Genomic DNA, 14427 nt, shown 5'->3' on the forward strand with positions numbered 1-14427 from the left:
AGGTATATCTGATAAGGCCAGAATTTGGTGCGGGACAAGCAGAGATACCGAACTGATGCCTCGACCGGTGTCTCTAGTACAAACTCCTCCTCATCATCATCTTTAGAAGAACCACTTTCGTTACTATCTGCAACATACTCCTCGTTGAAGTTCTCACCATCCATGTCCATGTCTTCTATTAGACTAGCAATGTGTAGCAGTGGTAGTGTGAAAGGTCGGTCGTTCTACACAAAATTCGAGTGGCCAGATCCACCACCCCCAATATCATCGGCTTCCGTAGAAAGCTCCATCACTTGTTCCGCCATAATTCTCCAATGGATGTCAAACATGAGACACACATGCTCGTCGCCATGGAGTCAAAACAGATAAAACCGAAAAACTCCATTTTCCATCGGTGCTAGCAACCTATACCTCACCCTTCTGATCTCTTTTCTCTCGCTACTACCAACGCTGCTCAATATCATACTCTTCAACCCGGACAAAAAACTTACTCGTTTAGTGTTCAATAGAATGGGATTATCACACTCAAATATCATCTCAGTATCACTGTTTCTCATATGATAATTTGGGTACACACTTACAACCACATATCCACTACTATTAGACATTTTGACTTTTTTTTTGGGAAGAAAAACGGAAGAGAACAAGTGAAAAGTTTGTGGAGAATACAAAGGGTTGCACATCCTTTTATAACTATTGAAAATTTATCGTAACGTATCTTGTTTACGGTATAAACGTCATAACTTATCTCTTATCTTGTTTTTACAGTGTACACAAAATAAGATTGCACATATTTCGTTTACACTATAAGCGAAATATACACGTCTCCCACATATTACTATATCTTGTTTACACAGTAAACGAGATAAGAGATAGAATAAATTTTTGTAAAAATGCTACAAATTATATATTTTAGTAAATAAAATATTTTTATTTATTAAAAAAATTCTTTATAGTTTCGCATTCTGAAAATTATTTACTTATTGGCAAAAAAATTGCTATTTGTATTTTAAAAATCGATTATTATGTATTTATTTACAAAAATATTATTCGTATATTAAAATTAATCATAAAAATAATTTATTATATATTATAAGAGTTTAATTTTGATATATTGATAGTGTAAAATATTTTACATTGTTGTGTAATCATATCAATTTTTTTAGATAATTATTGATACGATCAATATGAAAAGTAGTTATTTTTACTGATATGACATTATGTAATTAAATGTATATATAAAACTACTTTTAAAATTAAATTTATATTATAAATATATATATTTTATATTTTATATTAGCAGATAATTTTACTGTACATGATTCATTTATTTATATATACGGATATTATCTGACATGTATTTTAATATGTATTTATATTTTAATATATATTTTATAAAAAAAATTAAGTTAAAGATTATTTTTCTTGTAGACATAGTATGGACTCTTGGAGTTAAGTTACTAACAAAATTTGTATTAACGCTCATAACCGCCACACAAAAGAGAGAGAGAGAGTGATAAAATACAGAAGTGATGATTGAATTTGAATGGTGTTGTTTGACTGGGTGAAGACTGAACCATACATGGCTTCTCTCACTCTCTTCACCGCCACTACTCTACACACCAAACATGGCTTTGGGTTTCAAAGAATCAAGTTGTTCCCTTCCAAACACCACTGCGTCTTCTCCGTCTCAGCTTCTGCTTCCTCTTCTCCTCTCAAGGCTCTCATATTTGACTGCGATGGCGTCATACTCGAATCTGAGCACTTGCACCGCCAGGCATACAACGATGCCTTCACTCACTTCAACGTTCGCTGCCCTTCTTCTTCTTCTTCTTCTTCTTCTTCTTCCGATCAGCCCCTCAATTGGGACGTTCACTTCTACGATGAACTTCAGAACCAAATTGGCGGTGGCAAACCCAAAATGCGATGGTGCGTGTTCTTTTTTCCCCTTCCAACTTGCAATATTGTTTCCTCTGTTCTTGGCTTGATTCCCTATTTTGGAGATTTTAAGGTACTTTAAGGAGCATGGTTGGCCATCATCCACCTTGTTTGAGACTCCTCCAACCGATGATGATGATCGAGCCAACCTCATTGACACTCTTCAGGTTTTTCACTTGTCTTTCTTTGCCAACTATGCAAATTCAAATTGTGTGGTTCTCATTAGATTCCTTATGGTTCTCATGTAGGATTGGAAGACTGAGAGATACAAAGAGATAATCAAGTCTGGAACTGTATGCATACTTCTGTGCTATATGCCTTATGCTTAAAATATCTTATTCGTAAGTTTCTGTTACATACATGTATGTATGTTTTGGCACAGGTAAAACCCAGACCTGGAGTGTTGAGATTGATGGATGAGGTCAAAGAAGCTGTAAGTTGTTGTTCAATCAATGTCTTGTTTCGATTTTATGATCTGGTCATCTGGATAATGTTTTTTGTGATTGTGATGAATTCAATTTCTGCTCTTTTGAATATCAAATAAAAACTGTTATATGCGCACTAAAAATCAGCCACCATGTATTTGTGTATAAATACTCGCATTGTTTGAATATTTTGTGGCCAGTCACGTTATTGATTCTGGATATCTTCTTATGAGTTTGTCATTCTTTCTCCTCTTGGTGTTTCAGGGTATAAAGCTAGCTGTTTGCTCTGCAGCTACTAAAAGTTCAGTGATTATGTGTCTGGAAAGCCTTATAGGAATTGTAAGCCAAGTTTCTTATATATTTTCACAATCTAAACTCTGAAGTAGAAAACTGTTTATTTTTTTCAAAAACTATAAATTGCATTCAACCAGCTTATGTTCTCTGTTGTAGGAGCGCTTTCAAGGTCTTGATTGTTTCCTTGCTGGTATATTCACAGCTTCATGCCGCTTTCTTATAGCTTACTATTATTGCTCATACAACATTGACAAGTATTTGTGGTCCAAGATAAATGATATGGTCATGCATAATAAAATCAGATAACTTACTCTGTCATGCCATATTTTCCTGGCATGGAGTTTCATATCTAAATGTTTTTTGTTTCCCCCCTTCTGCCACTAATTTTTCGAGTTTAAATTTATGTATTTACTTTATTTGAACTTTTAGGCGATGATGTGAAGGAAAAGAAGCCTGATCCATCAATATACATTACTGCTTCAAAGGTATTAATATGACAATAAGATAAAGAATCGAGACAGCTTATGCATGACTGCTTCATGATTTTACATGTTGTGACTTGCAGAAGCTAGGTGTATCAGAGAAAGATTGCTTAGTGGTAGAAGACAGTGTTATTGGGTTGCAGGTAAATATTTTGATCATATTATCAATATTCTGTATTTACTATTTAACCGATAGCATTTCACACAAGCTTGGTTTTAAAAAAACATAACAATCATAAAATAAAATTATCCTCATTTTGTTTCTTACTTGCCATATTGCATCTAATCATGTTAGGTACAACAATAATTAACTAACTAATGTTGATCAAACCATGCCATAAGATCAAGTTAATTAACTAACTAATGGAATTCTCAACTGAACTAAACTAACCTCAACAGGCAGCAACACAAGCAGGGATGTCATGCATTGTTACCTATACATCTTCCACAGCTAGCCAGGTGAGGCAGTTACCCTTAAAATTAATTTTGCAGGAAAAAAATGAACACTAACAATTTGATACTGAATCTGAGTTGAATTATTATTCATGGCCTACATTTTTTATCTAATGCAGGATTTCAGTGATGCCATCGCAATCTATCCCGACTTAAGTAATGTAAGGTATGAATATATGATTCGTTGCTGACAACCGAAGGGTAAGGTTTTCTTAGTTCAGCCACGGCCACTAAAATTGTTTGAAATTGTGATGCAGATTGAAAGATTTGGAACTACTACTTCAAAATCTGGTAGCAGCTAAATAAGAGATATGGTTCTATATGGAAAATTGTTACTATTAATTCAGATACCTTTTTCTCCAAGGAAATGGGTTGAAAATTAGATGTACCACAACGTTAAGGTCTTGTGCATTGACAGCAGATGTATACATGTGAGATGTTGTTTTGTGAAAGCAATTCATTGTAAGATGGGGTAAAAACATCATAGCCTATATATTTGTATGGTTCGTAATATTCAATTGGAAATGTAGGTAGAAATCTTCTTTGCCAGTTCTTCATGTTCACCATTGGCTTTGACCCAATAATTTATAATTGAAGGTTGTGATACTTCTAACTACAATTAAAGAATCAAAGAGAGAGGCAGACTTTCCATTTTTTTCTTTGGTACTTTGATGCAAACATATTAAGCATAAGAGAAATTTATATGGTCTTACTCATTGTGGTCACACGAACAAAAAGACTTTATTTTCTATAATAAAAAATTTGACGACTTAAAATATCAAAAGGGGTGGTGGCGCAGTTGGCTAGCGCGTAGGTCTCATAGCTTCTGAGTTATCCTGAGGTCGAGAGTTCGAGCCTCTCTCACCCCAACCAACACATTTTGTCATTCGATTTCTTTATACCATCCTTGTATGCTGTAGGGTTTAGGAAGCAGGGATGTCATGCATTGTTACCTATACGAATTACGACCATGCTCCTTCGTGCAAGAGGACATTCTTTTTTCCAACTCAGAAACGAAACAATTCTCCATTGGATTAAACAATAGTCTAAGTTATGTCAAATATACTGCCATCTGCAGATGGTTCATAAGCAAAACGCAATGACCATGAAAAATAGTAAAATACGGGTGGAAAAAAATATATTTCCTTTGGATAAAAAGATGTATATAATAACGATTCAATTTTGTCTAAGAACAACACATTTATAAAAGACAGCATTAAACCTAAAGTATATAATTAATTCAATATTCCCCAACCCCAAAAATAAATTACAAGCAGCATGAAGAAAAAAAGATCTCTAATTTCCTCTGCTCTTCACCATCTCCGCATCTTTATGCAGAAAAACCAACCGTGTCTATAAACCATGCTTGCTCCTCCGATTTAAGTTCTCCACAGTGAGTGTATTAATCAAGGAATGATGCATCCATATGAAAGGGAAATAAATGCAAAGCTTCTGGCAAACTATCATCTCTTACCAGTAGCAGTTTTGCCTTTGCTTAAATCAGCAAGTTCCTCAATAAGTTTCCTCTCATCACTGCTCAGTCTTTTGGGGATTTCGACTTGCACGCGAACCAATTGGTCGCCCCTCATATTGTTTTTATTCAGATAGGGAACACCCTTTTTAGCCATAACAAGCGTTGTGTTTGGTTGTGTCCCCGCCGGAATTTTCAAGTCCACCATTCCATCCACAGTAGGAACCTTTGTTGTAGTGCCCAAGATTGCATCAATGTAAGAAACCTTGCAGGTGTATAAAATGTTGGTGTCGTCTCGTTTAAGGACAGGATCTGGGATGACCTCAATGACAACAAAGAGGTCACCGGGAGAACCCCCTCGCCTTCCAGCATTCCCTTCATTACGGACCCTTAAACGACTACCAGAATCCACGCCTGCTGGGACCTTCAGACTTATCCGCTTTGTTTTCCTTACTCGACCATCCCCAGTACATGTATTGCAAGGTGTTGAAATTTCTCCAGTCCCATTGCAAGATGAGCAGGTCATAGATTGCTGGAAGATACCTAATGGAGTTCTTGTTGATGAGACAACCCGGCCTTGACCTCCACAAGTGCTACATCTGGTTGGTGTGGTCCCTGGTTTAGCACCTGAACCATTGCAAGTTCCACAGCTTTCTAATCGACTTATCTCTATCTCTTTTTCTATACCAAAAACTGCTTCTTTAAAGTTCAGAACAAGACTGTAATACTCATCTTCACCATCTATTGCTCCATTCCAAGAACCCCTAGAACCGGCACCACGATTCATACCCTCAAACAATGACTCAAACAAATCAAAGGGATTGCTGAAATCCTGACAAAAAGATAGTCCTTCTTTGAGAAACAAGAATATGATAACAAGTTAAAATTACCCATTAGCATCAGAATTAACTTACCCCCATTCCCATTCCAGATCCCTTAAGACCAGCCTCCCCATATCTGTCATATATGGATCGTTTCTCATCATCAGATAAGACCTGCAATAGAATTTCAATTACAGAAGATATGTTGTGATTGGACATGGAAGACAGCCAGATGAGTTAAATCATCTATAATTTTACCTCGTAGGCATTGCTAATTTCCTTAAATTTCTCTTCTGCCCCAGGTTCTCTGCAGGACAGTAGGAACAAAATTACAATCCCATTCACTTGCAAAACACATGAAAAGAAGGAAGAAAAAGGGAAAGGAATAGATTAGAAAGCAGGCAAGTAAAAACATGAAATGAAAAATAACTCACTTGTTCACGTCTGGGTGATAATTCCGGGCGAGCTTCCTATAAGCTGAAATGTCAAAAGGAGAGAGATTTAATATTGCAATTATATGAGTGTGACAACAAGCCACTAACCAGCAAAGAATATACACAACCAAGTTAACAAAACCAGATTCTGGTTAATCAATTTCAGACTAAAGCCATTAAAAGAGAAATCAAAGGTGTCAACAATGCAACAAACACCTCACTAATCAATCTATATATTTGACTGACACCAATATTCTAGTTCCTTTCTTTAGGTATTGGCAGATTTCTCTTCCAGTTTATAAGTTTATGCTTTTGATATCCTTTGTAGAACTTTTCTTATATGCCCCACATGTATTTTAGTTGCAACTTTTTCCTTTTTTTACTTCACAAGATTAAAGGAAGCAGACAATTTTTTAAGAAAGAGCTAATCATTCAGTTAGCCAAAAACCTAATGGAAGTAGAAAACCCATTGCAATACCAAAATGTCGCTTGTATATAGTTCATTATATGATCCAAGAACTACCTAGCAAACCAAAATACAACATTTAAACACACACAAAAATTTATCACAATGGAGATAGAATCATGAAGGCACTTAAAGAAGGGGACAAATAGAAAATACCACTCTTTATTTCAGATTTACTGGCATTTTTTGAAACACCAAGAACTGAATAGAAATCCTGCACATAACAAATAACAGATGTTCATTTACTATATTTAATAGTTATTGGAGCTCTATAATACAAGGAATGCTTTCATAAAGTACAACCATATCAGAAAAAGATAAGATCAAAAGGAACCATTGTTGCTTAAAAGAGCATCAATAACTCTAACTTACCGATTCTGCTCTAACTATCAACCTTGATCCCCTACAGTGATGTAAAGGCTGAAATGAACCCACATTAAATATCATGCGCAAGGAATCCTGAGAAAGAAAGCTTGAACTAGGGGCAGCCATAAAGCATACCCTGCTTGTAAAACTGCAAGGAAAATCACAAACAGAAATTATACTCTCCACCGCAATTGTCTATACCGAAATCGTATGCACCTACTGGTGATGAACATACAAAAAATAAAGGAGCAAACCCAAAAACAATTATAAACTACACCCAAGTTATGGTTATATATTGTGATTGATGATATAATAGGGAAAACAGTATGAATATGAAAGTAATTTTGCCCTTCCCCATTGCATGTAACTTCCATTTTGCAGAATTGACTATAGAACTCACTTGTGGCTGGATGATGCAACCTTAGCTATCATACTGGATCTTAATAAAAGCTGAGGACGAATTCCCCATTGTGCAGCCGATGTACTACCAAAAGTAGTAATTGCCATTGCCATCCTATATATCTTCAGCAATACAATATGCTAATCAATATGAATTTTGTTGATGAACTTCTGATAGCTGCAAAAACTGCATATTGAAATTTAATGTGCTTAGCAAAGTAAGAGACTACATAAACAGAAGTCAGAATTAAATAAAGGAGAGTTAAGAACACAATGAGCAAACCCTCAAGAAAAATACCTATTTTACATAGAATAAGAAGTAACGGAATAAATGTACACAAATTAAAAGGAAAATTAGATATTTGAATTTTGAATACAGTTTTCTTCTCTGAATACAATAAAATCCCGGTTTTTAAAAGGTCCCAAACACAAATAAGATGTATACAGAATGAAAGAGCTAACTAAGTGGCACTAAAATGGGAATACTGGAAATACAGGGAGGCAACAAATGGAAAGTGCAAGATAAAAGTAGGTGAGAGTGAGACAAACAACAAAGGAAGGAATAGATTCACTTGTAGAAAACAAGAAATTAAAAAAAAAAAAAAAGATTGGGATAGGAAGAGAAACCTGTTAGCGTTGGAGGAGGAGCGTGAGGTTGAGAGGGGTGAGAGAGGATGGAGCCAGCGCGGTGGGAGGATGAGGTTACAGTGTCACTACCCGCGTTGCCCCTCTCTCTAATTCTCTCTCAAATTGGATGAAAAAGAACTTGGTGGTCGAGAGTTTTTTCTCCCTTTAATTCAAGTATTCATTCCCTGCTTCTCTCACCCTATTGCCTATTCTCTGTCTCATCTTCCCCGCCGTCGATTTCTTTACTATCTCTCTAAAGATGAAATTATATTTTTATTGAAGAATTTAATAGTTGATGGCCTTACCAACAACCGACCTTAGCTCAGTTGGTAGAGCGGAGGACTGTAGTTGGATTACCAAGCTGAAATCCTTAGGTCGCTGGTTCGAATCCGGCAGGTCGGATTTTTTTAATTCAAATTTCTATACTTTAATCTTAAAAAAGAAAGCTCCCAAGCTCTCGCATTAGCAGATATATTTATCATATGGAAATTTAAAAAAAGAAAGAAAAGAAAATGTTATACTAGCTATGAACCTATGGTTGTGTCGGTGAATTTTTACATGAAATAAATAATAATACTTTATTATTTGTTATTTTTCACCGATTAATGATCATATTTAATTTATTATGAAGAATATATAAAAATATTATGGTTAAATTACACCGTTAGTTTTACACTTTCAGTGAAATTACAAATTAGTCCCTATACTTTAAAAATTTATAATTGGGTCTTTAAAGATAATTAAAATTTGTAATTTAGTCTCTGTCATTTAAAAAGTGTTTGATTTAACAGAATATTTTCAGCATATTTTCGATTTTAACAGAATATTCTCAGCATATTCTGAGAATATTCTATTAAATCAACACTTTTTGACCGACAAGAACTAAATTACAAATTTTAATTCTCTTTAAGGGCTCGATTATAAATTTTTAAAGTATAAAGACCAATTTGTAATTTTACTGAAAATATAAGAACCAACTGTGTAATTTAACCAAATATTATTTATTATAATAATGACTTTTTCTCTGTATTTTTTATTTATAAAATTAAAAGTGATATAAAAAATAAAAGTTATAAAACTATAAAAAATAAAAATCCTAAGTGTATACTATAATTAATTATCATATATTTGTATATAAATATATAAAAAAATTTAAAGATAATTAAAATTTATTATTTTTTATTAATACTTTTAGTCATTAGTTTAATTTTATTTTAATTTAATAATCTAACAATATATTTTTAGTTTATATTTTTAAGTATTAATAATTAATTATCAAAAATAATAAATTTTACTAACTTTTTAATGTTTTTCTAAATATATATAATTTTATTTTATTTTAATATATATTTTATATTTTAACTTATATATCTTATGGTGATATTTTTTTTTTTGGTTGATTTTAGCATATAACTAAACAAAATTATACTGAAGTGTTTCATTAAAGAATCAACTAAAAATGTTGTTAAATAGAGTCAATTAATTAAAAAATAGATTTATTATAAAAAAATCAATTTTTTATTATTCTAATTTCTAAAATTTTAAATTTAAAAATAAAAAAATTAACTTAAGTTGACTTACATTTTAGGTAGCACCCTACACTTTTTTGGAGATTTTTATTTTTATAAATTAAATAAATGTAATAATTATCGAAATAAATAATTTAAAAAATATTTACCGAAAAAAATATCTCTCTCTTGTTTCGTTTATACGGTAAACGAGATAAGACAGGTGGATGCGATACATGTATATCTCGTTTACACTGTAAACGAGATACATACATTTTAAAAAAAAAATAGTAATAATAAAAAATAAAAATAATAAAAAATATTAATAATATCAATAATCTAAACTTTTAGCATGCAATTAGTACATAAAAAATTTAGTAAAATAGATTAAAATGAAAAGATAGAAGCGTGAAGTTGATGCACGATAAATAAAACACAAAAAAGATACGGTTTGCTTTAGAATATTTGGTGATAGTTGTTATCTATACATTCGACCTTATAACGAACATAAATTAGAACACAAATCTCTTAAATGTATCTTTTTAGGCTATGCACCTAACTTCAAAGGCTATAAATACTTGTCATAAAGTGGAAAAATTTATATTACTAGGCATGTGATATTTGATGAATATGAATTTTCATATACACAATTATTTTTAGTTAATAATGCTGGTTCAGCTCTTAATTCTGCTCAATATCATCACAGTCAGTGGTGGAGCTTAGTTCAGACAAAGGGGGGCCATGGTCCCCCTCAAATTTTTTATAAAAAACTTAGTAGTACTTTTTCAAAAGATAGAAAATAGTCCAATTGACTTAAATACTTTACTATGACTTAAAGTATCTAATAAGTTCAATAAACAACACTCTCTCTATCTTTAAGTTCAAATATAAAAAATTAGATATTTTTTATTAATTTAATTTAATATTATTTTATATTTTACTATTTATTTAATTTGATTTTTTATATGATAAAAAATAATAGAACATTCAATAAGTATTAATATTATTGTATTTGTATAAATTGATAAAAAAATTCAATAAATATTATAATTTTAATATTTTTCCTTCTAACTTCTTTACATATTTTATAGGATATCTATTCAAATTTTTATATAAAATAATAATGAAAAATCAAAGAATTGATACATTTTTTAAGAGGAAGGCTAATATTTAAGAAGGAGAACATATAACTTTTACAATATCAACACATGTAGATAGTTCTTCTACTTTAATGAATCACGAAGAAAGTGAGATATAACCTTCAAAAGTTTAAAAAGTTACATCTGATAACTTTAACCTTAAGTTTTTGGAACGAGATCTTGAGAAACGGCTTTAAATTTGGCAATATCACCCAAAGTAAAGAGATGAGATTAGACGAGCTTATCTTAAATGGGGTCCATATCAAAAATATTTTGACAATTATTTTCTATCTCCTCCCCCCTCCAAAAATTTTGTTTCAAGTTCCGCCACTGATCACAGTGAAGGTCTTGCCTTGTTTCATAAATCAACTGCCACTATTGTGAAACCACCTCCTACTACAACAAGTCACCTCCTTCAGCATCATGGACATGAATTCAATTTATTCCCAACACAACCTGAAATCATTGATGACCCTGCCTATATTACTGTCCCATTATCTTCAATGAAACTCAATATAGGTATAGAGAATTAGCTTCCATCATTGGAAACTGAATCTCGACATCAGGGACGGACATAAGGGGGGCAAGTGGCGGCCTCGGCCCCCCAACTTTTTTTAATAGTAATAAATTATTATGTATAATTTAATTTTTTTAAAAAAATATTTAATATTTAGTCTAATATAAATAAAAGTTCAGTCTAATTTAAATATTAATAATTTTTAATATCTAAAGAATAAGTAATAATATTAAAAAAATCTGAAAAATATATTATTACTAATATTTTTTAATTAAATAAAAAATTTTAAATTTCATAAAGTGAATTTTTTTCTTTTTGTGGCCTTTTTTTTATTCATTTGGTATTAATTCTCTCTGTTTCAACTGCTATAATTAAGAGATCTTTTTCAACTATGAATATTGTGAAAAATAACTTAGAAACAAAATAAAAGATGAATTTCTTGCTAATTATCTTTTAATTATATTGAAAAGAAAATTGTTGAAAATTTTGACACAAATTCTATTATCGGTGAATTTTATGATACGAAGAATCGACCACTTCATTAGTAAAAAGTATACACATATTTTTTTACTTTAAAATATATTCTCTATCCGTATATTTTTATAATACATCTTATATTATATAATTTTTTTACATAATTTTTAATATTATATGTGTTATTGACCCCCCCATAATATCATTTCTGGATCCGTCCCTGCTCGACATAATCATACTCATACCTCCATCACTTCTTCTAATATGCAAAATTCTCATCCTATGTTAATAAGGTCCAAAATCGACTTATCAAGACCAAAAGTTTTAACAGCAGCAACTATTTTAACTAATAACTATTTTGATCAACCCCAAAATCTGCAGTTGTTGCTTTAAAATTTTCGCATTGGCACAATGCTATGAATGAGGAATTTAATGCCTTGATGAGAACCAAAACTTGGACCTTAGTTCCAACATCACCCTATGCCAAAATCATTGGGTGTAAGTGGATTTTGCTATTAAAAGACAGCCGGATGGTACTGTTTAGAAGTACAAAGTCAAATTGGTTGCCCAAGGCTTTCACCAATCTGAAGGCTTTGATTTTGAACAAGTATTTAATCCGGTGATTAGACCAACAATTGAGACTTATTATATGCATTGCTTTATCACACAACTGGACAATTCGTCAATTTGATTTTAATAATGTATTTTTAAATGGTAATATTCATCAAACTATCTATATTCGTCAACCAATTGGTTTTGAAACAAACTCTGGTTCATATGTGTAAATTAAATAAATCTCTATATGATTTAAAACAAGCACTTAGGGAATAGTTTGATAAATTAAGTACAACACTAAACTCATTTGATTTCTGCAGCTCTAAGTCAGATAGACATAAACCAGATTTAGTGATGTACATTTTATGTTATGTAGAAGACATCATTATCACTGGTAGCCATAATAGAAACATAGCTAACATGATACAGCAATTAGATAAAGTTTTCTCTCTAAAAAATCTAGGGGAGCTAAGTTATTTTTTGGGAATAGAGGTTCAAAAGACTACTTAAGGTCAACTTCATCTATCACAGACCAAGTATATAATTGATTTGTTATCTAAAATAGGCATGGAGAAGCAAGCCCAATGCCTACACCTATGGTTTCATTCTTATAATTGTTGTCCAGTGGTTCTAAGAAGTTTGATGACGCGAAACTATAGAGAAGTGTGGTAGGAACATTGCAATACTTGTGTATCACATGGCCAGACATATCTTTTGCAGTAAGTAAGATAAGTCAATTTATGTAATGTCCTTTGCTTGCTCACCGAAAGGCAGTAAAGAGGCTGTTAAAGTATCTGCAAGGCACAAAAGAGCATGGAATTTTAATTCATCCAAACACACATTATAGGCTTTATGAGTTTGCTTATGGACAGCAGACTTGGAGGATCGAAGGTCTGTAACAGGTTATTGTATTTTCTTAGAGCCTAATTTGATTACTTAGTGTTGCAGGAAGCAGACCACGATCAGTAGAAGCTCAACGGAGATAGAATTCAGGAGTCTAGCTACCTGTGAAGGGGAGTTGGCCTGGTTAACAAATTTACTTACTGATGATTCCTCTTAAAACAGTCCCCACTATTTTCTGTGATAACTTCAGCACCGTGTTACTCACAGCAAATCCAGTGCTGCATAATCATACCAAGCATTTTTAACTTGATGTTCAAATTATTCTAGAGAAGCTTTTCAGAGGTTCAAGGACAAACTTCGAGTGATTCAGAGGCCTCACTCGAGTTTGCAAGGGTGTTAAGGGTAGTATTGTAAAACAAGCTCAAGATGAGCTCAAGAAAAATCAAGAAAGTGTAACGTAGCTGCTAAGTGATAAGGCAGATATTTAAGTGTTAGTTATTGAGTCATTCGATTTTCTTCTGAACTTATATAAATTTGATTTTCTTCCTCGATTTTACTTGGTGTGAAAAGCTTTCTTCATAGAAATCCATTTCAATTGTTAGAAGAGGTTAACAGCACAATGGGAAGAGAATTGAAACGGTTATCTCTCACGTCCTCGTCAACCTCTCCTAACAATTGGAGAATCTTTTTGTATTTTATTTATCGTATCAATTTTTAGAAGTGGGCACAATTATCGTATTTATTTATTGTATCAATTTTTAGAAGTGGGCACAATTATCATATTTATTCTCATCATGGAACTTTTTCTTGAACACTTACGAATTTTTTATTTTTCAAAATTAAATCAATCCAATTTGATCTTAATTTAATCTAAATTTTTTTATGTTTTTTTTATATCCATCTTAATCTCTTCTACTAACCTTTTTTATATACTAATTACATGCTAAAAGTTTGGATTATCGATATTATTAATGTTTTTTATTATTTTCAATTTTTTTTAAATTTATGTGTAAACGAGATATATATGTGTCGCGTTCGTCTTATCTCATTTACACGTAAACGAGATAAGAGAGGGGTATTTATTTTGGTAAATATTTTTTAAATTATTTATTTTAATAATTATTATAATTAATTTATTTATTAAAATAAAAAATCCCCTTTTTTTTGGGAGAAATAGATTCTTAGGAGTTAGGATAACAAGTAGCTAGTGAAGGC

At 32.0% G+C, this 14427-nt stretch overlaps 2 protein-coding genes and 2 non-coding genes across 4 annotated transcripts; 3 read left to right on the forward strand and 1 right to left on the reverse strand.

Moving 5' to 3' along the window:
* The first annotated feature begins 1426 nt into the window (after nt 1–1426).
* LOC107631676 (Haloacid dehalogenase-like hydrolase (HAD) superfamily protein) lies at nt 1427–4141 on the forward strand. Its single transcript, XM_016335197.3, has 11 exons — nt 1427–1929; nt 2012–2105; nt 2187–2231; nt 2321–2371; nt 2628–2702; nt 2814–2847; nt 3087–3142; nt 3223–3282; nt 3539–3598; nt 3712–3758; nt 3850–4141. Exons 1-11 carry the CDS (start codon nt 1547–1549, stop codon nt 3896–3898), a joined length of 954 nt encoding a protein of 317 aa, XP_016190683.2. The 5' UTR covers nt 1427–1546; the 3' UTR covers nt 3899–4141.
* A 235-nt stretch (nt 4142–4376) lies between these two features.
* Nucleotides 4377–4461, forward strand: TRNAM-CAU (transfer RNA methionine (anticodon CAU)). Its single transcript is given in 2 exon segments — nt 4377–4414; nt 4426–4461. It is a non-coding gene; the product is annotated as a tRNA-Met (tRNA).
* A 258-nt stretch (nt 4462–4719) lies between these two features.
* On the reverse strand, nt 4720–8420 carry LOC107631675 (chaperone protein dnaJ A6, chloroplastic). The gene is made up of 8 exons (XM_016335195.3): nt 8177–8420; nt 7551–7736; nt 7157–7298; nt 6941–6998; nt 6319–6361; nt 6143–6191; nt 5978–6058; nt 4720–5895 (listed from the first exon to the last, which is right to left on the reverse strand). Exons 2-8 carry the CDS (start codon nt 7661–7663, stop codon nt 5056–5058), a joined length of 1326 nt encoding a protein of 441 aa, XP_016190681.1. The 5' UTR covers nt 7664–7736; nt 8177–8420; the 3' UTR covers nt 4720–5055.
* Nucleotides 8421–8487: 67 nt separating this feature from the next.
* Nucleotides 8488–8578, forward strand: TRNAY-GUA (transfer RNA tyrosine (anticodon GUA)). Its single transcript is given in 2 exon segments — nt 8488–8524; nt 8543–8578. It is a non-coding gene; the product is annotated as a tRNA-Tyr (tRNA).
* Nucleotides 8579–14427: the final 5849 nt, after the last annotated feature.

This window comes from Arachis ipaensis, chromosome B3 (genome assembly GCF_059453495.1).
Source record: "Arachis ipaensis isolate K30076 ecotype BB chromosome B3, ASM5945349v1, whole genome shotgun sequence".
In the NCBI taxonomy this organism is placed as follows: Eukaryota; Viridiplantae; Streptophyta; class Magnoliopsida; order Fabales; family Fabaceae; genus Arachis; species Arachis ipaensis.